The sequence below is a fragment of the Rhinopithecus roxellana genome, chromosome 10 (assembly GCF_007565055.1).
Source record: "Rhinopithecus roxellana isolate Shanxi Qingling chromosome 10, ASM756505v1, whole genome shotgun sequence".
NCBI lineage: Eukaryota > Metazoa > Chordata > Mammalia > Primates > Cercopithecidae > Rhinopithecus > Rhinopithecus roxellana.
In genome coordinates, this window is record NC_044558.1 from 8654103 (window position 1) to 8681674 (window position 27572).

General features: G+C 38.7%; 1 protein-coding gene across 6 annotated transcripts in view; it reads left to right on the forward strand.

The window, feature by feature from the left end:
• Positions 1–27572, forward strand: part of ERC1 (ELKS/RAB6-interacting/CAST family member 1) — a 540835-nt gene that overhangs the window by 268293 nt on the left and 244970 nt on the right. For all 6 annotated transcript variants that reach the window (XM_030938664.1, XM_010363554.2, XM_010363555.2 and 3 more), the window contains one exon: positions 8537–8668. In XM_030938664.1, coding sequence (XP_030794524.1) covers positions 8537–8668 — 132 coding nt within the window. The remainder of the gene's footprint in view (positions 1–8536; positions 8669–27572) is intronic.

Genomic DNA, 27572 nt, shown 5'->3' on the forward strand with positions numbered 1-27572 from the left:
ATGAAATATTTAAAATGATAAAGTCTGTTCTTTACTATCTCTAGATAGCTATTAAGTGAGATGTCTGTGACACACTGTACATTTCTAACTTTTGGGTTGCCTGAATTGTTTAAGCAGAGTGAAATAACCAAGTTAGGGTAGGTGAATGAAATAAAACTCTCTCTCTACTTAGTCTTATTCCCCTAGGCTGCCAATTTTTTGCTTTTTTCTAATTAATGAGTGCTATAAAATGGCTTATCTCCAAACAGTACATGTATGGCAAAAACCACAATTAATTTGACACCAACCTAATAATTCCCCTTTGAAATTTTTAAAATTTTATATTTATTTTATTTTATTTTATTTTATATATTTTTTTGAGCCAGTCTTACTCCCTCTCCTGGGCTGGAGTGCAGTGGCATAATCTTGGCTCACTGCAACCACTGTCTCCTCAGTTCAGGCAGTTCTCCCTGCCTCAGCCTCCCGGGTGGCTGGGATTACAGGTGTGCACCACCACCCTGGATAATTTTTGTATTTTTAGTAGAGATGAGGGTTTCACCATGTTGGCCAGGCTGGTCTTGAACTCCTGACCTCAGGTGATCCACCCACCTCAGCTTCCCAAAGTGATGGGATTACAGGCTTTATTTTTAATTGACAAATAATAATTGTACATATGTATGGTGATATTTGAATACATGTATGCATTGTGGAATGATCAAATCAGGCTAATTAACATATCCATCATCTCACATACTTATCATTTCTTTGTGGTGAAAACATCTCAAATCTACTTTTTTTTTTTTTTTTAATACTTTAAGTTCTGGGTTCCGTGTGCAGATTTTGCAGGTTTGTTACATAGGTATATACGTGCCATGGTGATTTGCTGCACCAATCAACCCATTACCTACATTAGGTACTTCTCCTAATGTTATCCCTCCCCCAGCCTCATACCCCACCAACCAGCCCCAGTGTGTGATGTTCTCCTCCCTGTGTCCATGTGTTCTGATTGTTCAACTCCCACTTATGAGTGAGAACATGCGGTGTTTGGTTTTCTGTTCTTGTGTTAGTTTGCTGAGAATTATGTTCCAGGACATGTTTTCATCCATGTCCCTGCAAAGGACATGAACTTACCCTTTTTTATGGCTGCATAGTATTCCATGGTGTATATGTGCCACATTTTCTTAATCCAGTCTATCATTGACGGGCATTTGGGTTGGTTCCAAGTCTTTGCTATTGTGAATAGTGCCGCAATAAACATACGTGTACATGTCTTTATCACAGAATGATTTATAATCCTTTGGGTATATACCCAGTAATGGGATTGCCAGGTCAAATGGTGTTTCTAGTTCTAGATCCTTGAGGAATCACCACACTGTCTTCCACAATGGTTGAACTAATTTACACTCCCACCAACAGTGTAAAAGTGTTCCTGTTTTTCCACAACCTCTTCAACATCTGGTTCCTGAGTTTTTTTTTTTTTGGTTTTGGTTTTGTTTTGTTTTGTTTTTTGAGACGGAGTCTCACTCTGTTGCCCAGGCTGGAGTGCAGTGGCTCAATCTCGGCTCACTGCAAGCTCCACCTCCCGGGTTCACGCCATTTTCCCGCCTCAGCCTCCTGAGTAGCTGGGACTACAGGCGCTCGCCACCAGGCCCGGCTAATTTTTTTGTATTTTTTTTTTAGTAGAGACAAGGTTTCACCATGTTAGCCAGGATGGTCTCAATCTCCTGACCTCGTGATCCACCCACCTCAGCCTCCCAAAGTGCTGGGATTACAGGTGTGAGTTTAATGATCACCATTCTAACTAGTGTGAGATGGTATCTCATTGTGGTTTTGATTTGCATTTCTCTAATGACCAGTGATGATGAGCATTTTTTCATATGTCTGTTGGCTACATAAATGTCTTCTTTTGAGAAGTGCCTGTTCATATCCTTTGCCCATTTTTTGATGGGGTTTGCTTTTTTCTTGTAAATTTGTTTGAGTTCTTTGTAGATTCTGGATATTAGCCCTTTGTCAGATGGATAGATTGCAAAAATTTTCTCCCATTCTGTAGGTTGCCTGTTTACTCTGATGAAATTTACTTCTTTAAAAACAATTTTGAAATACACAGTTATAATTTAAAATTAAACTTTGTTTTTGGCTTTTTTTTTTTTTTCTTTTAACTTTTTCCCCTGTCTACGTTAAGACTAGAATCAGTTACAATGAAAACTCATGAGGAAACAGGAATTGAAGGAGGGTCTTTATTCACTGAGGGCCAACAGACTCTTGAGTATTTCATTCTCATATTTCTTAAAAAAAAAAAAAAAAAAAAAAAAAAGTTGATTCCCAACAGTCAAATGTGAGGAGGATTCACTCAAATGTGATGACTAAGCTTGGTCATAAACCTCCATTGTAAATCTCTGAAAACATTTGCCCAGTTTTTTTTCAGTTGAACTTTGATGATTGGCCTATCGCTGAGTCATCTTGGTGTTGAACTGTTTATGAATATGTTGAATTACTCCAATTGGTAATCATAGTCACAAGAAAATATTTTATTAGAAGTCAGTTCATTCGCAGAGTTTATTCTGAATGATTCCTGATGTAATGCGTGTTTTGCTGGTTTCACATTCAGTGAAATGCTGAGCCGTACCTCAATTCTGTCGTCTCCTTAGTATCTGCCTTTATATTTTAGGTATGTTTGGGTTCCATTTTAATACAGTCTCATCCCAGCAGCTGTGTTTTTGTAGTAGAGGTCCTGTTAGCCTAACAGGCATTTGTCTTTGAGAAGGAATTTGGTCTTCATCGGTAATCCAGTTTTGTTACACTGGAGCTACATCCTCAGGCTGTATGACACCCTCCTTCCGTTTGACTCCAAGTCATCCTTACCTCCTGGCGTTCATGCCCTTGTGTAGTCCTCTCCCACACCCTGCCGGGATTGGTCTTATGAACTGTACTAGAAGGCAGAAGTGATGGCACCGACTTTTGAAGCTAGATCTAAAAGACCCTGACGCAACTGCCTTGCACTCCTGAATCACTGGCCCTGGTGAAAGCCAGCCTCTGTGTTGTAATGACACTCAGGCAGCCCCCTGGAGACGAACAGAGGCCTCTTGCCAATAGGTGCACCACCTTGCCAGCCGTCTAAGTGGAAGTAAAGGACTGAAGCCTGGTTGACATCTTGACTACAACCTCATAAGAGACCCTGGCACCAGAACTGTTCAGCTAAGCTGCTTTTGAGTTCTTGACCCACACAATCTGTGTGAGATAATCAGTTTTCACTGTTGTCTTATGCTGCTAAGTTTTGAAGTAACTCATTAATATAACAATAAACAATGATTACAGGTATTTTATATTTTTAGTATTAAGGTGATCTACCATAATCTGATTTTTCCCCCTAAATCCACAGTTTGGTTTTCTCTGTTAGAGTAGTAAATGCTATTTTAAATTGTTTTATTAATATTATCACCATGGTAATTATCAGGGTTGGGTTCTGTTGGAGCTTTTGTTGGTGTTTATCACCTATATAACTCCTATTTGTCTGCTGATAGCCTGTAAGCTGGGAAAAGAGTTAAAAATGTATGTAAAACATGATGTGTCATATAGCCTTTTGTAGATTTATTTCATATGTAGAAACTGCTCTAACTACTGCCACATTCTCCAGTAGAAATATGTGAGCCACATGTATAATTTTGAATTTTCTAATAGTCTCATTTAAAAAACTAAAAGGAAACAGATGATATTAATTTTAATAATGTTTTCTTTAATCAAATATATCCAGAATATTATTTCAGCATATAATCAATATGAAAATTCTTAAAGAAGTGTTGTGCCTTCTTTTGTTTAAGACTAAGTTTTTGAAATTTAGTGTGTGTTTATAGCACATCTCAATTTGGACTAGCCACGTTTAATGGCTCAGTAGCTACTTGTTGCTAGTGGCTCCTGCATTGGACAGTACAATAGTATATTAACTAAAGAAGAACCTTTTCTTCTAAGCTAGCAGCAGATTAAGAATGCCTATAAACAACAGGTATGATTTTCACAAATTAAGTGTGGCATGTCCTACCTTAATCTCTAGCTACATTTAGTTCCAGTAAGTTAACTTCCTAATTTCCAGATGCTTCAGATCCTTCAAACCTAAGGAATATAGGGAGAGGAGGAGTTAGGGATAGTAGATAGTATATGTAGATTCCTTCAGCATTACAGACTCAGAATGGTTTTTACTGTCTCATAGTTTATCATGAAGGTTGGTGAATGTGGACTTTTTGAAGGAGAAAATACATTTTACCATGTAAAGCATATATTCCAAGCCTCGGGCCACACGTGGTATGATCCCTCTTGTACTTGAGCCACCAGGAAGCGCTTTCCAGGGGTTTTAGCACATCCCCTTACTTCATCGGATGTGGTCCTGAGAGCAGAAGTATGTGAAGTCTGTTGCATTTCATACCTTCTCAAGTCTAATATGACATCTTATTGTCTCACTCAGTTTCAAGGAAGCTGGTGATAACTGTCACTTCTTCAACTCAAAGTCTGGCATTGACAGATTAGAGATTTGTCTTTTTAAGTTTGAGATTTATCTTCAGAATCTTCAGAATTTATGGAAGAACTTATTGTGATAATATTGTCCCTTTTTAAAAAGTTCTTATTTAGACTAGCCCATGGTTATCAAAAGACTTGAAAGGAATTTCTTATAATTCTGACCCACTTCTGTAAAATATTGCTATGAAGAAATTCATAGGACTTTTGAACAAAAAGCTGAAGAACACAGTGATGTATAATCCATACGTGTTTTGTTCTCTTTACCTTTCTTTTGATCATGAGCACTGCCTGAAGATGTGTTTGCCTGGTCTGCTTTTCTCTTTTCACAGGAAACAGTTAACTTACATACTGAGAGTATCTGTTACCTAAACAATGACACTTGTAACTATTTCCAGAAGGTCTCTTTATATCCTTATTGATTTCTTTGCAGTGCAATATACTCTTTTAACATATTTTTCAATTTGCTTTTGATTTTATATCAGGACAATATATATTTTATATTATTTACACAAATAATACTTACATGTCTTAGAATAATAGTCACTTCTGTTATCCTTGTGTAACTCTGATTCCTCTTCCTCTGAGATGACCACTTTCATCTCTTTTGGTGGTTTCTGCTGTCGTTTATTTTTGTCTTTCCAAATGACATTTTCATATTATTGTTCTATTATTTTTCTTATTTGGACATCGTCTGTTGATTTCTTACCATAGATGATGAGGAATTAATGTTTTTACACAAACCAACACACACTTCCTTCTTTCTATCCTTCCAACATAATTATCTCTAGGTCTACATTATTAAAACTGAGGCACATAGTATATTATAATTTACATTTTGAATTTTCCTAGTGTACCTTAGTTTTCCTTTTGGTTTTTCCTGTCTTGGGTATCTGTTCCCAGATTCCTTTCTACACCCACAAAATTCCTCCCAGTATCATTACTGCTGTAAAATACATCATCCCTTATTAATTGCCCTCAGATAATCTATACATCTGCTTTTTTTCTTGGAAAAATTCGTTTCCTTTCTCTGCTGTAATGTATACTTAGTCTCCAAGTTGTGTCATGCTTATGGTTCACTTCACCACTCACCTATGATAGAGCTCCTTTTCTCTGGATCCCACATCTTCTTTCCAGGTTTACCTCTTCACTTTAATAGAGTATACCCTAGTAGCTTCCTGAGAGAGTCCTTGAGTGAAGTCCTTTTGGGGGGGGGATTTTGCATTCAACTCCCATATTTGATTGGTAGTTTAGCTACAGAATTCTAGATGGGTAATCATTTTTTTCCCCCTTAGAGTTTTGAAACCATTACTCAAATTGTCTTCTAGTGTCCTGTGTTGCCTTTAAAAACTCCAATGTCTTCTGATTTTTTGATTCGACAAGTGATCGTTTTTGGCCTTTCTAAAAGTTTTCAAGATGTTTTCTTTCCTCTGGTGTTCTAAACTTTAAAAAAAGAGTGTTCATGTTATCATCTAAGCACCAAATGATGGATTTAGTCTTTTCGCAAGAGTGAGGCAAGAAAGAATGATTATAAATATTACCTAGAAGTGCTATTGCTACCCTGGTATTTGGAGGACTCAAAGGCTTTCCTGTTTATTTCTTACACTGGCTCAACATTTTATTAAATTAAATAGGAGATTCAAGCTGTGGTTCAACACAAGAGAAGCTTCCTTGGTTTATTTTAGCAGATCTCTCAAGATTCCAAAACTAAAATTGGTGCCAGATTTTACCCACTCGATAGATTAAGTAATTCTGGACTTTGTAAATGAAGGTGAGAGAGGTATTTGCTGTCTCCATTCTCTGGCATTATACTATCCTAGTTTGATCCAATTGCCTTAGACTAAGCAAATGATTCCTTACTCAGCTTTACATTGAAATGTAACTTATAATATCACCTAAATATTACTTATCAGCCGTTTGCTTTTATTTGTAGTTGCACTTGGCTTTTGTTTTTCATCCTTATTATTAAGAAAGATTTTGAACCAGGCTTTGCCATTAATTCCAGAAATCTTTTTTTAAATAAGGCCATGAACTCTAGTTTCACTGCTGGTTTCAAATAAAGTTATGAAATGAGTTTCACAATGAAATATTTTGAAAACTTGATTCTCTGCATTATGACAAATTACTCATCATTTTCCACCTAAAAGTTTTTTTATTGATACAGCCACAAAGCTATTTTTACCCCACGCATATGTACAAGTAAAGTTGTTTGCTTGAAATAGATTCCTGGGAAGTTGTTTGGAATTAACTGTTTGAGCCTCAATTTAGATAATAGAAGCCTCTCAGGAGACTTCCAAGAAACAGTTTAAGAGTGGGATAGGATAGACTGCACAAAGACATAATACTGAGTTTTCCACAAGTAGCTAATGAGAAACATTTTCAGCTTTATGTGTTAATAATGTTTCTTTATGTTTCTTTATACTTACAGCAATCTGTATTTTAGAATCCCATATGACTACAAATATGGTCATTCTCATTCATTAGAGGGTTTGAGAAGACTGAACTAATCATTGCATCCATCTCTTACTTCATAATCCTTTTTTTATGTTTAGTTTTCTTTGATTCTGAAAAAGCCACCTTGGCCTTTGTTTTGACTGGCATCATTCCTTGTCTCTCTGCATGACATTCCTTTAAAAATCTCCGCTGTACTCTGCTGTTCATGGCAAGTCAACAGAGGGAACAAAGATTTCAACAGAGAGCGTTTTTTTTTTTTTTTTGTTTGGTACAGCTAAACTGCCCTGCATAAAACAGAACCTTACTTATGGGAATAGATCACAGTATTTTATAACTGTGAAGAACCACAGTTCTCTGAGAAGAATGAAAACTTTTCTCTTAACATGAACATAACGTACATCATCAAAATGTGAATTTTTTCCTAAATCTCATTTTTTAAAGTTTAGAAAAATGAGAGAGTGAAAGATTTATCAACTGTTCATTAAGAAGAACGTGAAATAGTAGATGCTGTTCTTCCAAAATGGGGAGAAAAATCTGGCTTATCTTTGACGGATTTCAAGTTCTAGATTTTTGAAGGTAAGGTTGTCAAAAAGGCCTTACAAAAGTGGACTGCAGTATAATTGAGTTTCTTAGATAAAAGAAAAAATTCTTGGATATCTTTTCCTGATATGAGTGTTCTGAAAATTGGAGAATGGTTTAGCAAGTCTTGTTCTTTTGTTTTATATATTTTTAAAAGGAAGCACTTTATTCTTAATCCTCTAGTTTCGTAAGAAGTTGAAGAAGGAAGTGCTTCCAATAACCTGATGACTCAGTTCTCCATCCTACTTGAACTCTTCTTAACATCTCTCCTGTCTTACATGAACTCAGCGTTCTGTAGGATTCTGTTTGACTTTCTGAGAGATCAACAGCCGCCTCTCCAGAAGCTGCGTTTTACACTTGTGTAGAACATCAGGGCTGGGAATTGCTTGGTTGGCTAATAAAATGGCTCATTCTTAGCCAGACCAGTCTCTTATATCCAGTTGTCATTTTTGGTTTTCTCATATGAGATTATGAGAAAACCATACATTCTTGAAATACGAGGATGCATCACTTGCTTTTTAATGTCTCTTAAGAAATTGTTTGCCAACAATTGTCTATGAAGAATATAATCTGAAAGATCATGCTGTTTACTGCACTTTTCTCATCCAGGCTTAACTGCAGGAAAAGAGAATGTTTTGATATTCAATCTAATTATCATTTCATCAGAGCTGGCTTTATGCTTAAAGAGTAGTTCAAAAACAACTTTGTACTTTTAAATAATCAAGCCCTTGCCACCTCTGCTGTCTAACACAGTTTTATTCTCTCTTACAGAGAGCAAATTCCTCACATTTATCTTGCTTGACTAACTTGACGCTTGGCTCTTAATAATATACTACTTCAGCCTCCTTTACTTCTTTTCTTTCCTTGCTTTCTTTATTGTGTCCTCTGTGACGATATCTTGTTGGATTTGCTTCTGATGGGAAGAACATTGAATAAGTAAACAGCCCTTTCTTAGTAAATAGGCTCTCCCTGGGTTAAGTAATTAATCTACTTCACCTAGTCTTCCATCATTTTCTAGGACAGTCTCCGTAAGAAGGATGACAGGATTGAAGAGCTGGAAGAAGCACTAAGAGAAAGTGTACAGATAACTGCAGAGCGGGAAATGGTGCTAGCACAAGAGGAATCAGCCAGGACCAATGCTGAAAAACAGGTCTGCTATTTTATACAGTTCCAAGCAATGCTGCTGGTTAACCGAAAGGTAAAACACAACCAGTATAGTTTAGGTAAACTACACATATTGTATGTTTATAGGGTTTCAAAAACACTTCATAGAGGGTAAGTCCCAAGGAGTTCCTTCATAGCGGTATTAGATACAAGGATATGGTTTCTTTTGTGTCAAGTATAGAAAGAAAGACCAACTTTATTGCCAAAGCTGAGAGAGCATTGAACATTTCGCAGAATGGGTGCCTTTCAGTACCCTGTTCCTAGATAAATGCCTTGCCTGCTGTTTCTTAAATAAAAATTGAAATAAAGTTGTATGAGAATTGACTCGTGTTAACACAGCAGTCTCTGCGTTAATAACTTAGGTCTGATCCCATATATATTTATGTAGCATGCGCTAATATATTGGATGAGATAAAATGGAGCTTATCTGTCTGCTACAAGACTGGGCACAACCCTGGCTTTTAAATGGAAAGAAAAAACGCAAACTTTTTTTTTTTTTGAGACGAAGTCTCCCTCTTGTCCCCCAGGCTGGAGTGCGATGGCGCTATCTCACCTCACTGCAACCTCCGCCTCCCGGGTTCAAGCGATTCCCCTGCCTCAGCCTCCCAAGTAGCTGGGATTACAGACACCTGCCAGCACGCCCGGCTAACTTTTGTGCTTTTAATAAAGTTGCGGTTTCACTGTGTTGGTCAGGCTGGTCTCGAACTCCTGATCTCAGGTGATCCACCCACCCCGGCCTCCCAAAGTGCTGGGATTACAGGCATGAGCTACCGTGCCTGGCAAAAAAAAAGTACACAAACATTTCTGACTGAAAAATGTTAGTTTCAAATAGCTAATAGTTTATTCATTTCATACCCTGCCTCACTGAAGAGAAGAGTTGAGGTTGTAACAAGTTAAGGTTAATAGTGAGTGTGAAGGACATAGAAACCATACACTTGAGTCCCAGATAAGCATGTCTCAGCCTTGGAGGGGCTTGCTGAAGAGATCTGCTTGGCAGTTTGTGGTGTTTGTTTTACGTATTTCCTGTGTCTTTTAAGATCTCCGTACTCTTGCTTTTGACTTTTCATTAGGGAGAATAACTATAGATGGGAAGTGTGAATGGAAGAAATAGTTTTTTTTTTTTTTTTGAGACGGAGTCTCGCTCTGTCGCCCAGGCTGGAGTGCAGTGGCCAGATCTCAGCTCACTGCAAGCTCCGCCTCCCGGGTTCACGCCATTCTCCTGCCTCAGCCTCCCGAGTAGCTGGGACTACAGGCGCCGCTAACGCGCCCGGCTAGTTTTTTGTATTTTTTAGTAGAGACGGGGTTTCACCGTGTTAGCCAGGATGGTCTCGATCTCCTGACCTCGTGATCCGCCCGTCTCGGCCTCCCAAAGTGCTGGGATTACAGGCTTGAGCCACCGCGCCCGGCCGGAAGAAATAGTTTTAACAAGTGAAGGTTATAATCCCAGTTCCCATTATGAGAATGTGATTTAAGATTTCAAATCTAACCAACACAGAGGTTTATAACACTTAATTTTGCAGTAATTGTTTCCTTTCCATTTCTTAGTGGGAGAAATATAAATGTTAAAGAGGAAAAAAATGCTCAATGAGAGGGTGACAGGAATCTTTCTAGGAGCCCCTTGGTCAGACCACCGGTGTTATTTTGAGTTAAGGTAGGTACAGTAAAGAAGGGCACGTTTCCAAGGCAGACATAGCGTGTTCCCCAGGGAGCCCCTTCATAGCTCTGTGGGTTGCAAAGATACGGTTTCTTTAGTGTCAAGTGTAGAAAGACCAACTTCGTTAGCAAAGCTGAGAGATCATTGAACCTTTTGCAGAATGAGTGCCTTTCAGTACCCTGTTCCTAGGTGAATACCTCGTCTACTCTTTCTTCGGATACGTTCCTAATGCACAGTCACCTGGAGCTTGGGTAGTGGAGAGCTCCAGAGAAGGGACAGTGACAGCCATTGTGTCACCCAAGGGTGGGGAGGAATTTTCTTTAATCTTGATTTTACCCTTTTTATATTCTCTCCTTTATTTTTCAAATAAAGATTTTTCTTCTACTTTGGCCTCATTATTTATTGACAAGTATTAAACATCAGAGATCATGCAGAGACTTTGGCAATTAATAATAGATCATGGCACGATGGGTTACAGACTTCTGTTACGTGTTTTCCTTTTTGAGGCTATTGTGTAAACTGATTATAATATGCTTTAGGGGTATGTTTTATTTATGATTAATAGACTTTGCAGTTTTTAGGTTTACAGAAAAATTGAGCAGAAAGTACAAAGAGCTTCCATTTACTCCTTTCTCTACCTTAGTTTCCCCTATTGTTAACATATGGCATTAGTGTAGTATTTGTTAAAATTAATGAACCAGTTTTAATACATTATAACTGTGAGGTCCATAGCTTAGGGTTCACTGTTTGTGGCACACAGTCCCATGAGTTTTGCCAAATGTATAGTGACCTGTATCTGCCATTACACTGTTACGCAGAGTAGTTTCACTGCCCTGAAAGTATCATGCGCCACCGATTTATTCCTCCCCCATTTCGCCCGTCCCTGATCTTTTTACTGCCGCTGTAGTTTTGCCTTTTCCTTTAGTGATAGTTGGAGTCATATAGTATGTAGCATGTTCAGACTGGCTTCTTTCACTTAGCATCTGCATTTAAGGTTCTTCTTTTTGTGGCTTGGTAGCTCATTTCTCTTTATCTCTGAGCAGTATTTCGTTGTGCGAGTGCGCCACAGTTTGCTCAGTCCTTCAGCTGCCGAAGGCCATCTTGGTGCCATTCAGTTTTTGGCACTTAGGACTAAAGCTGCTGTAAACATTCACGTGCAGACTTTTGTGTGGACATAAATTCTCAGCCCATTTGGGTAAATAACTGTGAGTGTGATTGCCGGATTCTGTGGTAAGATCATATGGTAAGAGTTTTGGAAAAAGCTGCCAAACTGTCTCCCAAAGTGGCTGTATATCTTTTGCTTTTAATTGCATGCTTTTTTTCCTTTTCTGTTTTCCTGTTTTCCGCCTTTCTGCTACTCACTGCCTATCTGAAGCTGTTGGGTGAAATACTGCATGAGACCCGTTATTTGAACTTGAAGTGGTTCGAGGTATGAAGAAATTGCTTTTACGTTTACACTTCTGAAGCCTTACAACCTTCATCTACTGTCGTCTCCTCTCCCATTTAGTATTATTATTATTTTTATCTTTTCCTGTCTTTTTTTTTTTTTTTTTTTTTTTTTGAGATGGAGTCTTGCTCTGTCACCCAGGCTGGAGTAATGGCGTGATCTCAGCTCACTGCAACCTCTGCCTCCTGGGTTCAAGTCATTCTCCTGCCTCAGCCTCCCAACTAGCTGGGACTACAGGCATGTGCCACCACGCCCAGCTAATTTTTATGTTTTTAGTAGAGACGGGGTTTCACCACGTTGGCCAAGCTGGTCTTGAACTCCTGACCTCAAGTGATCTGCCCGCCTTGGCCTCCAAAAGTGCTGGGGTTACAGGCGTGAGCCACCGCGCCCAGCCCATCTGTTCCTGTCTTTTAGCTCCACTGTTAATTTTACGTATGTATGTTAATTATATGTACTGAGATAATCTACAGATGTTCTTTTGAAATGCCTTAAATGAGGCTTTTTTGTTTAGGAACATTATTCTTATTTTCTTTCTCAGATTCAGAAGTTACCTTTTTCTCATTTAAATTTAGCTTCTGGGAAAGAAGGACTTTCTCTGATAAAGGTAGGGTATCTACATCTCTTAATTCCTCCCAGAGCAAAGTAAAATTGTATGGGAGCCATAACTTTATTAAAATAAGATGTAGAACCTTCCAAAGTTCGAACAAGGAAGAACTCCCATAAGAAAACATCTCTTACTGCCTTTTCTTGATTCTCACAGGATCCGCTTACAGTTTACTTGTTCCTAATACATGCTGCCCCACACTGAGCCCATGCTAGAAATGTAGAGAAGTGGTGTAATGACCTAATGAGGGAAGGTGCCCCTCACCTGTGCGAGCAGATGGAGAGATGAAGGGAATGATCCCAGCAGGGGAGAACCCCACAGCTCCTTCACGTTCGCTTTGTCCCTTTCCACATGCGGATTCTGTTTCTGGAACCTTCTCTGTTTAACTTTTGGTGGGTTTTGTGTTTTGTTGAATGTGTCTATCTTCTTAAACTGAGCACAAACAAGGTCTCATAAACAAGTCTCAGAATTGCCAGGGGCTAAAGAGCAGTATGCTTAGCTCAGCTATGATGTGATGAACTTTAAATTTTTGAATTTTCTTTTAACATTTTAAAAGAATGATTTAAATATCTTCACTGGGCCCGGATACAGTGGCTCATGCCTGTGATCCCAGCACTTTGGGAAGCAGAGGTTGGAGCACTGCTTGAAGCCAAGAGTTCGAGACCAGCCTGTACAACAATGCAAGGCCTCGTCTCAACAACAACAACAAATTGTAATTAGCTGGACATGGTGGGGTACGCCTATATTCCCAGCTGCTTGAGGGACTGAGGTGAGAGGATCACCTGAGCCCAGGAGTTTGAGGCTGCAGTGAGCCATGATTGTACCACTGTATCCCAGCCTGGGCAACAGCGTGAGGCCCTGTCTTTAAAAATAATGATAATAATGACATTTGCACATATGAATTTGATTTTTCTTTTAAAAGCCCCATTTTTTAACCGTGATACTCAGTGATAAACGGTGATATTTTTTCAAATTGCCATTTTGACATTATTTGGCTTATAAAGTATAAATTATATCTGTGGTTTGCTAGGTAATTATACATTAATGAGCATTTTTAAGGATTACATTTTTTTTTTTAATGTATAAAGTTCTTCATTGGCTGAAAATCTCCCCTGTCATTTATCCAGCAGTTATCACCAGAATAGCCAAGTTCATTTTCAGAATGAACAGTTGCCACTACAGAAGCAAAACTGGTAGAGGAGTGTGTCTGTAGAAGATGATGTGCACTAATAGAACTATAATTGTATTCCTTAGTCTTTCTTACTGCCTTTTTTACTTTTAGCAATTTCCAGAGTGTACAGTTTATTATTTACTTTTATAAACATAATTCTTTATTGGTCTGAATATTAAGTTATATTTCCCTCATTGTTTATTAAATGGCAGTGATGCTCTGAAAATAAAATTATACTGTCACTTATGCCTTTTTTTCTGCTAATATTTAAAAAATATCTTATGCTTTTCCAAATGCCACATTAAGCACTGAAAATGGAAAGATAATAGATACAGCCTTTGTCTTCAAGAAGCTTATAGTTTATTGGGAAAGACTGAAGAATGAACTTATAATTATGGTTCTGTTTGATAACTACCATGATAGAGGTCTTAATACAAAGCTTTGAGAATAGAGGAAGGGGGGCAAGCCTGAAATCCAAATATGGGAGGTCTATAGGCTTCCTGGAGGAGGTGTTTATGTGTGAATTGAGTCTTAGAAAGAAAGAATTAGGCAAAGAAGTGAAAGATGTTCAACGTACTCCATGTAGTGGGAACAGAGGTGAAAGCTGGAAGCGTCTAGGAAACCAAGTTGTGGTTGGTAGCTACAGTTGAGTGTAAATAGGAATGGCAAGAACTATGTAAAGAAGAGAAAAAGATGAGTAAGAGAGATCATTTATATAGGTGTGCACAGTCAGATCGTGCTGAATGAAGCATGTTCAAGCTTATGTTCAAGGAAGCAGAGAACCTTTGAAGCAAAGAACAGTATTTATTTTTAGTTTACTTGCTCATTCATTCATTCAACAGATCTTTATTACTTACTCAGTGGGTGCTGTGGTAGTCCTGGATAATACATAGTGATAAACAAAGTAACTTTAGTTTCTTGCCTAAGACCTTACAGTTCAGATGGGGACACGGACACTAACATTTAATTACTAGTTATGACAAAGGAACAGGTTTTCAGAAATACGCAATCGTTTCTTGAAAGTTGCAGGGTTAGCAGCTGTTTTAGATTAAGTGCCCAGAGAGGGTCCTCAGTGAAAGCAGCTTTGTCCTGAGCCTGAAGGCTGAGAAGAAGCGTGCCGTGTGACCAGTGGGCCAGAAGCAGCAGTTCTAATGGTGATGAGGTGGAGAAGAGCTGAACGTGTCTAAGGAAGACTAATGTGACTGGCGGGCAGAAACAGTGCAAGCTGTGCAGGGCCTTTTATATGAGCCATGGCAGAAGGTTGTGCTTCGTAAGAGGGATGGAAGAGTTTTAAAGAGGGCATGACATCATCTGATTTCTGTTTTTAAAAGATCATTCTGGGTATTGGGTGGAGGATGAATTGGGGGGGGCGGTAAGATTGGAAGGGGGAGGATCAGATGGGCGATTAAAGTAGCCTAGGCTGGAGATCTTCTAACTGAGGTGTGCCTACACCTGAAAGTGCATGACACTTTCCAAAAGGCACGTGGGCACAGGCTCTCAGCCTCTGAACATACATATCCCTGAAACTGATCTGCTCAAAAGACACCTAAGGTGTGCAGATTCTCCTTTTTCATTTTCCCCTTCACGGTTCTGCACTCCTCACTTTACAACAGACAAAACTCTCCTGACTCTTACTATCCTCTACTCCTCACTTTACAACAGACAAAACTCTCCTGACTTACTATCCTCTATTCCTCAGAGGCGAAAAAACTCTGGAATGTTAACAAAGGGGCCATTTAGCGTATTGGTGTTAAGATAATGGATGAGTCTGTCAGGTTGTTTTCAGTTCTTTGTTTTCAACAGAATTGAAATAAAACCTAATTAAGTTGCCAATTGGTCGATTATTATAAATGATTTTCGATGACAGGTTACTGTCGGGTTTGGGGCATGTCATTCTGAAGGAATGCAAAGAGTTGAGTTATACTGCTCCAGCAAAACTCCTTCCATTCCTATCCATTTATATGATGAAGCTTTCTTAGTGCTTACATCTATAACAGTGAAACATACCAATGGAATTGATGCTGAACCCGTCTTCCTTTGTTGTTGTTGTTGTTGTTGTTGTTGTTGTTGAGATGGAGTCTCACTCCTTCACCCAGGCTGGAGTGCAGTGGTGGGATCATGGCTCACTGCAACCTCCGCCTCCTGGGTTCAAGCAATTCTCGTGCCTCAACCTCCCGAGTAGCTGGGACTAAAGGTACCCACCACCACCCCTGGCTAATTTTTTTGCATTTTTATTATAGACAAGGTTTCATCATGTTGGCCAGGCTGGTTTCAAACTCCTGACCTCAGGTGATCTGCCCGCCTCTGCCTCCCAAAGTTCTGGGATTACAGGCGTGAGCCACTGCGCCCAGCTTGAACCTTTATCTTTCTATTAATAATAATATTAACAAGAGATATCTAAACTAATAAAAGTATTAAAGTCCCATTATTCTTGTTAAGATAAATATGTTTAATAAGATACATTTTAATTAAAATGTATTCTTCATGTTTAATAATTATTTTTTCATAATATTTAATATGTATATTGGTTTTGATTGATACTATATAACTAGTGATTTTAATGATAACTCAGTCCACAAGAATTCTTAAGGGTTATGACCACAGGAAAATATTAAAATATGAAATTTAAATTTATATAAATATTTTTATTGAGAAAAGTACAAAAGATCCACACAAGCAGTCTAGCACACAGTAAATTACATTAGTATAAAATTCTAAGGAGAAGTAGAATGGAAACATAAAGTCAGAGAGAAAAAGGAAAATGTAAATAATAATTTGTCCTACAGTTTTTGAATAGATGATGATGGATGTCAAGTATGGTATTTGTATTTTATTGGATATTTCCTTTTATTTAAAAAAGTGATGCTTTTTTAAAAAGCAGTCTTTAATACCCAAGAAATTAAATCTTTGCAACTCTTTAAACTTTCGATGTAAAAAATTTATCAAGTTAGAATCATTCTGTCTTAGTACGTTTGTGAGCAGAAAAAAATAAATATAAAAAAAATTTTTTTAATCATAGTTGTACAAACTCTTTTAGGACGTATACAAGCAAAAATGTGTAGAGAGACTCGGTCTACGCAAGAGTTTGGGCAGATCAGGCAATAGCTGAAAAGATTCCACAGTGCCAGTGGAGATAAAGAGAAATAGGTAGATTTAAAATGTCTTTTGGAAGTAGAGCTAAAAGGATTTGGTGAATTACATGTATGGATAAGGATAGAAGAGAAAACAGAGATGGCCGTTGGATTTCTAGTGGCCAGCTGGGAGAATAGTGGTACAGTTTTTTGAGATGAGAAAGCCTGAGGGAAAACTTTGTTTGAGGATAAGAAGCACGACATGGCGTTAAAGAAATGTTAGCTACATTATCATCAGTTTTAGAATTGTTATCACATCAGATATTTTTATTATTTATGTATTTAGAGATGGGTTCTCGATACGTTGTCCGGGCCAGACTGTAGTAGCTATTTACAGGCATGACCGTAGCACACTGCGGACCCGAACTCCTGGGCTCAAGCTACCTTTCCACAAAGCTGGGACTGTATGCATGCACAATTTATATTTTTAGACCAGTTTTCTCTTCTGAGATCCAAACTTATGAAATAGACAACAGCCCATTTCATATCTTTACACCAATATTTCATTGATACCTCAACCAGAAACTGTCTGAGTTCAATCTTTTGATTCTTACCTTCAAACCAGTTTTTTTCCTCAGGCTTGCTCATCTCATCTGGGAGGACTTCTTTGTAATCTTACAAAGCTGAAAGTAGGCTTACTGAATGTGAGGGAAGTCGAGTCTGAGAAATGCAGAAGTGATAGGTTAGGTACAGAAATTTGTGTACTGTGGCTTTCCAGTTCAGAAAGTCATTCCTGAACCTTAGGGAAGCTGTATTCCGTAACGGCTAAGAAAGTGGACTCTGGAGTTAGAAGCCGTGGTTGGAATGAGGCTTCCACCACTTACAAATTATGATCTTAGGCAGGTTACTTGTGGGTTAGTTCTCTGAGCTGTAAAAGGAATAGTTATTACATCTGCCACATTAAAGAGATGATATCTGTAAAAAGTACCTTGAACAGATTCTGACACATAGTAAACCCATAGTAAACATCTACCACTACTGGTACTTCTGTTGTCACCACCACTGCCCTCTGTAGTACCAAGGGGAGGCATTGCTCTTACTGGTTGATTGAAGGCCCCAGAGAAATGTCGTATTTATAGACCCTATCTGGTTGATTCAGCACCAGTAGTGACAAACTTACTGTTAAATTCTAATTTACGTAAGTCAAGTTTTAATACTGTGACTCAAGGAAATTCTTGTCCTCTCCCCCATCTGGTCTCACATTCTAGAAGTTGTAGATTTGCATCAACTGAGAATAACACAGTCACCTAATATGTTGATGAGATGGACATGGCTCTTATAACTGGATTATTTATTCTCCGAGAGTCTGTCTTAGATCAATACAGCTTCTTAATGTGTACATTATTTCCCGTTTTACATCCATGCTTTTCTCATAAAAATAGTTTGAGTAGACCGGGCACTGTGGTTCATGCCTGTAATCCCAGCACTTTAGGAGGCCGAGGCAGGTGGTTGCGAGATGAGGAGTTCAAGACTAGCCTGTCCAAGATGGTGAAACCCCATCTCTACTAAAAATACAAAAATTAGCCAGCCACAGTGGTAGGTGCCTATAATCCCATCTACTCAGGAGGCTGAGGCAGGAGAATTGTTTGAACCCAGGCGGCAGAGGTTGCAGTGAGCCGAGATCATGCCACTGCACTCCAGCCTGAGTGATAGAGTGAGACTCCATCTCCAAAAAAAAAAAAAAGAAAAGAAAAATAAAAACTTGAGTAGCTTTAGTAAACTGATAGAAATATATGCTATATCCAGTTCTAATGCTGTCTTTCACTTTTACTAAACCAGATGTTCTATAGTTTCTGGAAGGGAGTGGGGGAAAAATACCTTCTTAGCATTATTTAAAACAAAGTATTGGTTTTAGAGTATTATCCTTAGATCTTATTCCTAGAAGGAAGAAGATATGGAAATTTTAAAACTGTAAAAATGTTTTAAGGGTTTAGTCTTTGTAACCTTAAATTGGAATTGGAAACATTTGTTTAAATTTATGACTTTTTTTCTCTTAAACACATAGTCACACATGCATTTCCTGTGTACTGCAAATACCTAGAAAACAAATTATCTTCTTAGTAGCAATGCTCACTCGTAGTGCTCAGATATGATTTCTAAATACTATTCAATATTAGAAGGACTTGAAATCTAAACAAAAGTTACTTTTTTGGCATAAAGTGAATATTATAAGTGTACATTTTTCTTCACAAGTGCTTATTGGCTTCTGAAACCTCTGTAGTCTTTGTAGCGGCACTGTCAAATAGAACTTTCTAAAACAGTGGTAATGTTTTATGTCTGTTCTACCAAGATGGTAGCCTCTAGCCACGTTTCTATTGAACACTTAAAATGTGGCTAGAGCACCTGAAAAACTGATATTTTGCTTTTATTTAATTTTAAGTAAATTTTAATGGCCGTATCTGCCTAGTGGCTACTGTATTGGACAGTTCAACTCTATAGTATGTTGGACAGATGGGTGGGTGGGTGGATGGATGGATGGATGGATGGATGGATGGATGGATGGATGGATGGATGGATGGATGGATGGTCGGTCGGTCGGTCAGATGGTCAGATGGATGGACAGACAGATGGATACATGGATATCTATCTACATATACATAGTTAACAGATACTAGTTAGTTTTTCCTCCTAAGCCTGACAGAGTTGTGATACTAGGATATTCAAATACAAGCATTTTCTGATATAGTCATTTTTAAAATTTTTGTTTTTGGAAAAACATTTGCGACCCAACACCGTGTTTGTCAAAAGTAATTTTTCCTTTAAGAAGTAATGGTGGAAGCCTAGATCACTTTCAAGGGATATTATAATTGCATATGAGTGTTTTCTTCCATATTCATGTAGTAGCCATAGATGCTTAAAGTTACAACATGAGTGGAGGAAAAAGGAGTAGAATAGTTAAAGAAATGAGAGTCATCTACATTAGATGTCCGTAGTGAGAACATGCCACTCCAGCATTGTTAAAAGTTTATATCTATCATCCATTCATTTCACTATTCATTCATTGTTTATCGAGATCCTCCTGTGTGCTAGAAACTGAGAATACTTTACTAAACCAAATGAGTATGGTCCTTTCCTCATGGAGCTTATATGTTAGTAGGGGAGAAACATACACTTTAAAATTTGATCATGCAAATAAAAAAAGTATAGTATTTTTTAAAAGTATGTAACAAGGGACCTTATTCAGAGTGGTCAGAGAAAGCATCTCTTCTATTTTATTTTATTTTATTTTATTTTATTTTATTTTATTTTATTTTGTTTAGTGTAGTGTAGTTTAGTTTAGTTTAGTTTTTAGTTTGAGATGGAGTCACACTCTGTTACCCAGACTGGAGTACAGTGGCTTGATCTCAGCTCACTGCAACCTCCGCCTCCTGGGTTCAAGCAATTATCCGTGCCTCAGCCTCCTAAGTAGCTGGGATTACAGGCGCCCGCCACCACGCCCAGTTAATTTTTTGTGTTTTTAGTAGAGACCAGATTTCGCCATGTTGACCAGGCTGGTCTTGAACTCCTGACCTCAGGCAATCTGCCCAGCCTCCCAAATGCTGGGATTACTAGCATGAGCCACTGTGCACGGCCTCTCATGTTTTTCAAATGCACTTGTACTTAGTCTGGGTTTTTTTTTTTTCAGTAACACTGCATTATGTTTACGTATTTACTACCTATTGCTTTAAGAGACTGTCTCCGTTTTGTCTCCTAGAATGAAAGCTCCTTGAGGGCAGGAGCTGTGTCTTATTTACTGTTGTATCCTCAATGCCTACCATTGTGCCGGGTACACAAGGGCATTCAATGAATATTTGCTGAGTAATTAAATTAACTTATGAGTGAATAAATGAAATTTTGTTCTGAATTACTTAATGTTTGTAGCATCACTGTACTTACTAAACAATTTAGGATTTAATGTAATTTTATCATATTTTTATACTTACCTAGACAGTGTTTTGAAATGTTTTCTTTGTTGCAACTGCTTTTCCACTGGATTTGATAAAATACTTTTTCCTCTGAACAGAAGAACTTAAAGGTGTCAGAATTGTAAATTTAAAGAATCAGAATAGATATCTGAAAGTTATTTACATTTTTTGTGCTTGATTTTAAAGCATGGCAGCTAGAGTGGAAAAATAAAATTTAGAAATCATTATTATCCCTGACCTGTCCTTCAGTGGGAAAACAGAGAGCTTATATGTCTCAAAAAATGAATGTGCAAAATTCTAGGCCCACTGTTGTTGACCGTTTGGCTAGCGGGAGCTATAGCTGAAAGTCTTACGTGGCAGTGAGCCTTCCACTCTGAAATCCAGGCCACCATGTTTATGGAAACATGTAATAATTCAAATCATTCTGCGTAGCAGATACAAACTGATGAGAATAGTTTGAAAACCTTTTTGATCCTACTTTATTTCCTTTTAGTGGGACTGATACTTCTTTTTTTTTTTTCACTCAAAGTATATGCAATTTAATATTTTATGCATATGCACAGTTAGTTGTACAAACTGTCACCATAACCAATTTTAGAACTGATTTTCATCACCCCATAAAGAAATCCCATACCTATTAGCACTCACTCCCTTCTTTCCCCAAACCCCAACTTCCGGTAACCACCTATCTATTTTCTCTATGTATAGATTGGCCAGTTCTGGACATTTTATATAAATGGAATCATACAGTATGAGAACTTTGTGAATGGCTTCTTTCACTCAGCTTAATGTTATCAAGGCTCTCTCATGATGTAGCATGCATCAGTACTTTCTTCCTCTTTAGGAATAAATAAGATGTCATTGTATAGCTCTGTCACATTTTCATTATCCATGTATCAGTTGACAGACATTTAGGTTCACTTTTTTGCTATTATGGATAATGCTACTATGAACATTTGTGTTGAAGCTTTTGTGTGGATGTACGTTTTCGTTTTTCTCGGGTATGTTTATACCTATCAGTAAAATTGCCAGATCACATGGTAACTCCACGTTGAACATTTTGAGAAATTGCCATACCTTTTCCCAAACCAGCTACACCCTTCTACATTCCCACCAGCACTATATGAAGGTTCCAGATTTCTTCCATATCCTCGCCAACACTTGCTACTTGCCACTGAATAAAATTATACCATCCTAGTGGAGGTACAATGGTATCTTTTTTTTTTTCTATCTCAAATTCTTTTTTTTTTTAATTGTTATTATACTTTAAGTTCTAGGGTACCTGTGCACAACGTGCAGGTTTGTTACATATGTATACATGTGCCATGTTGGTGTGCTGCACCCATTAACTCATCGTTTACATTAGGTATATCTCCTAATGCTGTCCTTCCCCCTTCCCCCCACCCCATGACAGGCCCTGGTGTGTGATGTTCCCCTTCCTGTGTCCAAGTGTTCTCATTGTTCAATTCCCACCTATGAGTGAGAACATGTGGTGTTTGGTTTTCTGTCCTTGTGATAGTTTGCTGAGAATGATGGTTTCCAGCTTCATCCATATCCCTACAAAGGACATGAACTCATCCTTTTTTATGGCTGCATAGTATTCCATGGTATATATGGGCCACATTTTCTTAAGCCAGTGTATCATTGATGGACATTTGGGTTGGTTCCAAGTCTTTGCTATTGTGAACAGTGCCGCAATAAACATACGTATGCATGTGTCTTTATAGCAGCATGATTTATAATCCTTAGGGTATATACCCAGTAATGGGATGGCTGGGTCAAATGGTATTTCTAGTTCTAGATCCTTGAGGAATGGTCACACTGTCTTCCACAATGGTTGAACTAGTTTACAGTCCCACCAGCAGTGTAAAAGTGTTCCTATTTCTCCACATCCTCTCCAGCACCTGTTGTTTCCTGACTTTTTAATGATCGTCATTCTAACTGGTGTGAGATGTTATCTCATTGTGGTTTTGATTTGCATTTCTCTGATGGCGAGTGATGATGAGCATTTTTTCATGTGTCTGTTGGGTACATAAATGTCTTCTTTTGAGATGTGTCTGTTCATATCCTTCGCCCACTTTTTGATGGGGTTGTTTGATTTTTTCTTGTAAATTTGTTTGAGTTCTTTGTAGGTTCTGGATATTAGCCCTTTGTCAGATGAGTAGATTGCAAAAATTTTCTCCCATTCTGTAGGTTGCCTGTTCACTCTGATGGTAGTTTCTTTTGCTGTGCAGAAGCTCTTTAGTTTAATTAGATCCCATTTGTCTATTTTGGCTTTTGTTGCCATTGCTTTTGGTGTTTTAGACATGAAGTCCCTGCCCATGCCTATGTCCTGAATGGTATTGCCTAGGTTTTCTTCTAGGGTTTTTATGATTTTAGGTCTAACACTTAAGTCTTTAATCCGTCTCGAATTAATTTTTGTGTAAGGTGTAAGGAAGGAATCCAGTTCCAGCTTTCTACATATGGCTAGCCAGTTTTCCCAGCACCATTTATTAAATAGGGAATCCTTTCCCCATTTCTTGTTTTTATCAGGTTTGTCAAAGACCAGATGGTTGTAGATGTGTGGTATTGTTTCTGAGGGCTCTGTTCTGTTCCATTGGTCTATATACCTGTTTTGGTACCAGTACCATGCTGTTTTGGTTACTGTAGCCTTGTAATATAGTTCCAAGTCAGGTAGCGTGATGCCTCCAGCTTTGTTCTTTTGGCTTAGGATTGTCTTGGCAATGCGGGCTCTTTTTTGGTTCCATGTGAACTTTAAAGTAGTGTTTTCCAATTCTGTGAAGAAAGTCATTGGTAGCTTGATGAGGATGGCATTGAATCTATAAATTACCTCAGGCAGTATGGCCATTTTCACGATATTGATTCTTCCTATCCATGGCATGGAATGTTCTTCCCTTTGTTTGCGTCCTCTTTTATTTCATTGAGCAGTGGTTTGTAGTTCTCCTTGAAGAGGTCCTTCACATCCCTTGTAAATTGGATTCCTAGGTGTTGTATTCTCTTTGAAGCAGTTGTGAATGGGAGTTCACTCATGATTTGGCTCTCTGTCTGTTATTGGTGTAGAAGAATGCTTGTGATTTTGCACATTGATTTTGTATCCTGAGACTTTGCTGAAGTTGCTTATCAGCTTAAGGAGATTTTGGGCTGAGACAATGGGGTTTTCTGAATATACAATCATGTCATCTGCAAACAGGGACAATTTGACTTCCTCTTTTCCTAACTGAATACCCTGATTTCTACCTCCTACCTGATTGCCCTGACCAGAACTTCCAACACTATGTTGAGTAGGAGTGATGAGAGAGGGCATCCCTGTCTTGTGCCAGTTTTCAAGGGGAATGCTTTCAGCTTTTGCCCGTTCAGTATGATACTGGCTATGGGTTTGTCATAAATCGCTCTTATTATTTTGAGGTATGTTCCATCAATACCGAATTTATTGAGAGTTTTTAGCATGAAGGGCAGTTGAATTTTGTCAAAGGCCTTTTCTGCATCTATTGAGATAATCATGTGGTTTTTGTGTTTGGTTCTGTTTATATGCTAGATTACATTTTATTGATTTGCGTATGTTGAACCAGCCTTGCATCCCAGGGATGAAGCCCACTTGATCGTGGTGGATAAGCTTTTTGATGTGCTGCTGGATTCAGTTTGCTGGTATTTTATTGAGGATTTTTGCATCGATGTTCATCAGGGATATTGGTCTAAAATTCTCTTTTTTTGTTGTGTCTCTGCCAGGTTTTGGGATCAGGATGATGCTGGTCTCATAAAATGAGTTAGGGAGGATTCCCTCTTTTTCTATTGACTAGAATAATTTCAGAAGGAATGGTACCAACTCCTCCTTGTACCTCTGGTAGAATTCGGCTGTGAATCAATCTGGTCCTGTACTTTTGTTGGTTGGTAGGCTATTAATTATTGCCTCAATTTCAGAGCCTGTTACTGGTCTATTCAGGGATTCAGCTTCTTCCTGGTGTAGTCTTGGGACGGTGTATGTGTCCGGGAATTTATCCATTTCTTCTAGATTTTCTAGTTTATTTGCATTGAGGTGTTTATAGTATCCTCTGATGGTAGTTTGTATTTCTGTGGGATCGGTGGTGATATCCCCTTTATCATTTTTTATTGCGTCTATTTGATTCTTCTCTTTTCTTCTTTATTAGTCTTGCTAGCGGTCTATCAGTTTTGTTGATCTTTTCAAAAAACCAGCTCCTGATTCACTGATTTTTGGAAGGGTTTTTTGTGTCTCTATCTCCTTCAGTTCTGCTCTGATCTTAGTTATTTCTTGTCTTCTGCTAGCTTTTGAATGTGTTTGCTCTTGCTTCTCTAGTTCTTTTAATTGTGATGTTAGGGTGTCAATTTTAGATCTTTCCTGCTCTCTCTTGTGGGCATTTAGTGTAATAAATTTGCCTCTACACACTGCTTTAAATATGTCCCAGAGATTCTGGTGTGTTGTGTCTTTGTTCTCATTGGTTTCAAAGAACATCTTTATTTCTGCCTTCATTTCATTATGTACCCAGTAGTCATTCAGGAGCAGGTTGTTCAGTTTCCATGTAGTTGAGCAGTTTTGAGTGAGTGTCTTAATCTTGAGTTCTAGTTTGATTGCACTGTGGTCTGAGAGACAGATTGTTATAATTTCTGTTCTTTTACATTTGATGAGGAGTGCTGTACTTCCAACTATGTGGTCAATTTTGGAATAAGTGTGATGTGGTACTGAGAAGAATATATATTCTGTTGATTTGGGGTGGAGGGTTCTGTAGATGTCTATTAGGTCTGCTTGGTGCAGAGCTGAGTTCAATTCCTGGATATCCTTGTTAACTTTCTGTCTCGTTGATCTGTCTTATGATGACAGTGGGGTGTTAAAGTCTCCCATTATTATTGTGTGGGAGTCTGAGTCTCTTTGTAGGTCTCTAAGGGCTTGCTTTATGAATGTGGGTGCTCCTGTATTAGGTGCATATATATTTAGATAGTTAGGTCTTCTTGTTGAATTGATCCCTTTACCATTATGTAATGGCCTTCTTTGTGTCTTTTGATCTTTGTTGGTTTAAAGTCTATGTTATCAGAGACTAGGATTGCAACCCCTGCCTTTTTTTGTTTTCCATTTGCTTGGTAGATCTTCCTCCATCCCTTTATTTTTGAGGCTATGTATGTCTCTGCATGTGAGATGGGTCTCCTGAGTACAGCGCACTGATGAGTCTTGACTCTTTATCCAATTTGCCAGTCTGTGTCTTTTAATGGGAGCATTTAGCCCATTTACATTTAAAGCTAATATTGTTATATGTGAATTTGATCCTGTCATTCTGATGTTAGCTGGTTATTTTGCTCGTTAGTTGATGCAGTTTATTCCTAACATTGATGGACTTTACAATTTTGCATGTTTTTGCACTGGCTCGTACCAGTTGTTCCTTTCCATATTCAGTGCTTCCTTCAGGAGCTTTTATAAGGCAGGCCTGGTGGTCACAAAATCTCTCAGCATTTGCTTATCTGTAAAGGATTTTATTATTCCTTCACTTATGAAGCTTAGTTTGGCTGGATATGAAATTCTGGGCTGGAAATTCTTTTCTTTAAGAATGTTGAATATTGGCCCCCACTGTCTTTTGACTTGTAGAGTTTCTGCTGAGAGATCTGCTGTTAGTCTGATGGGCTTCCCTTTGTGGGTAACCCGACCTTTCTCTCTGGCTGCCCTTAACACTTTTTCCTTCATTTCAACCTTGGTGAATCTGACAATTATGTGTCTTGGAGTTGCTCTTCTTGAGGAGTATCTTTGTGGTGTTCTCTGTGTTTCCTGAATTTGCATGTTGGCCTGCCTTGCTAGGTTGGGGAAGTTCTCCTGGATAATATCCTGAAGAGTGTTTTCCAACTTGGTTCCATTCTCCCCGTCACTTTCAGGTACACCCATCAAATGTAGATTTGGTGTTTTCACATCGTCCCATATTTCTTGGAGGCTTTGTTTGTTTCTTTTTACTCTTTTTTCTCTAAACTTCTCTTCTCGCTTCATTTCATTTATTTGATCTTCAATCACTGATACCCTTTCTTCCAGTTGATCGAATTGGCTTCTGAAGCTTGTGTGTTCGTCACGTAGTTTTTGTGCCATGGTTTTCAGCTCCATCAGGTCATTTAAGGACTTCTCTACACTGGTTATTCTAGTTAGCCATTCGTCTAATCTTTTTTCAAGGTTTTTAGCTTCTTTGCGATGGGTTCGAACTTCCTCCTTTAGCTTGGAGAAGTTTATCTTCTGAAGCCTTCTTCTCTCAACTTGTCAGAGTCATTCTCCATCCAGCTTTGCTCCATTGCTGGTGAAGAGCTGCATTCCTTTGGAGGTGGAGAGGTGCTCTGATTTTTAGAATGTTCAGCTTTTCTGCTCTGTTTTTTCCCCATCTTTGTGGTTTTATCTACCTTTGGTCTTTGATGATGGTGACATACTGATGGGGTTTTGGACTGGGTGTCCTTTCTGTTTGTTAGTTTTCCTTCTAACAGTCAGGACCCTCAGCTGCAGGTCTGTTGGAGTTTGCTGGAGGTCCACTCCAGACCCTGTTTGCCTGGGTATCAGCAGAAAAGGCTGCAGAACAGCAAATATTGCTGAACAGCAAATGTTGCTGCTTGATCGTTCCTCTGAAAGCTTCATCTCAGAGGGGTACCCGGCCCTGTGAGATGTCGGCCTGCCCCTACTTGGGGGAGTGCCTCCCAGTTAAGCTACTCAGGGGTCAGAGACCCACTTGAGGAGGCAGTCTGTCCATTCTCAGATCTGAAACTCCATGCTGGGAGAACCACTACTCTCTTCAAAGCTGTCAGACAGGGACATTGAAGTCTGCAGAGGTTTCTGCTGCCTTTTGTTAGGCTATGCCCTGCCCCCAGAGGTGGAGTCTACCAAGGCTGGCAGGTCTTCTTCAGCTGCAGTGGGTTCCACCCAGTTGGAGCTTCCGGGCCACTTTGTTTACCTACTCAAGCCTCAGCAATGGTGGGCGCCCCTCCCCCAGCCTCGCTGCCACCTTGCAG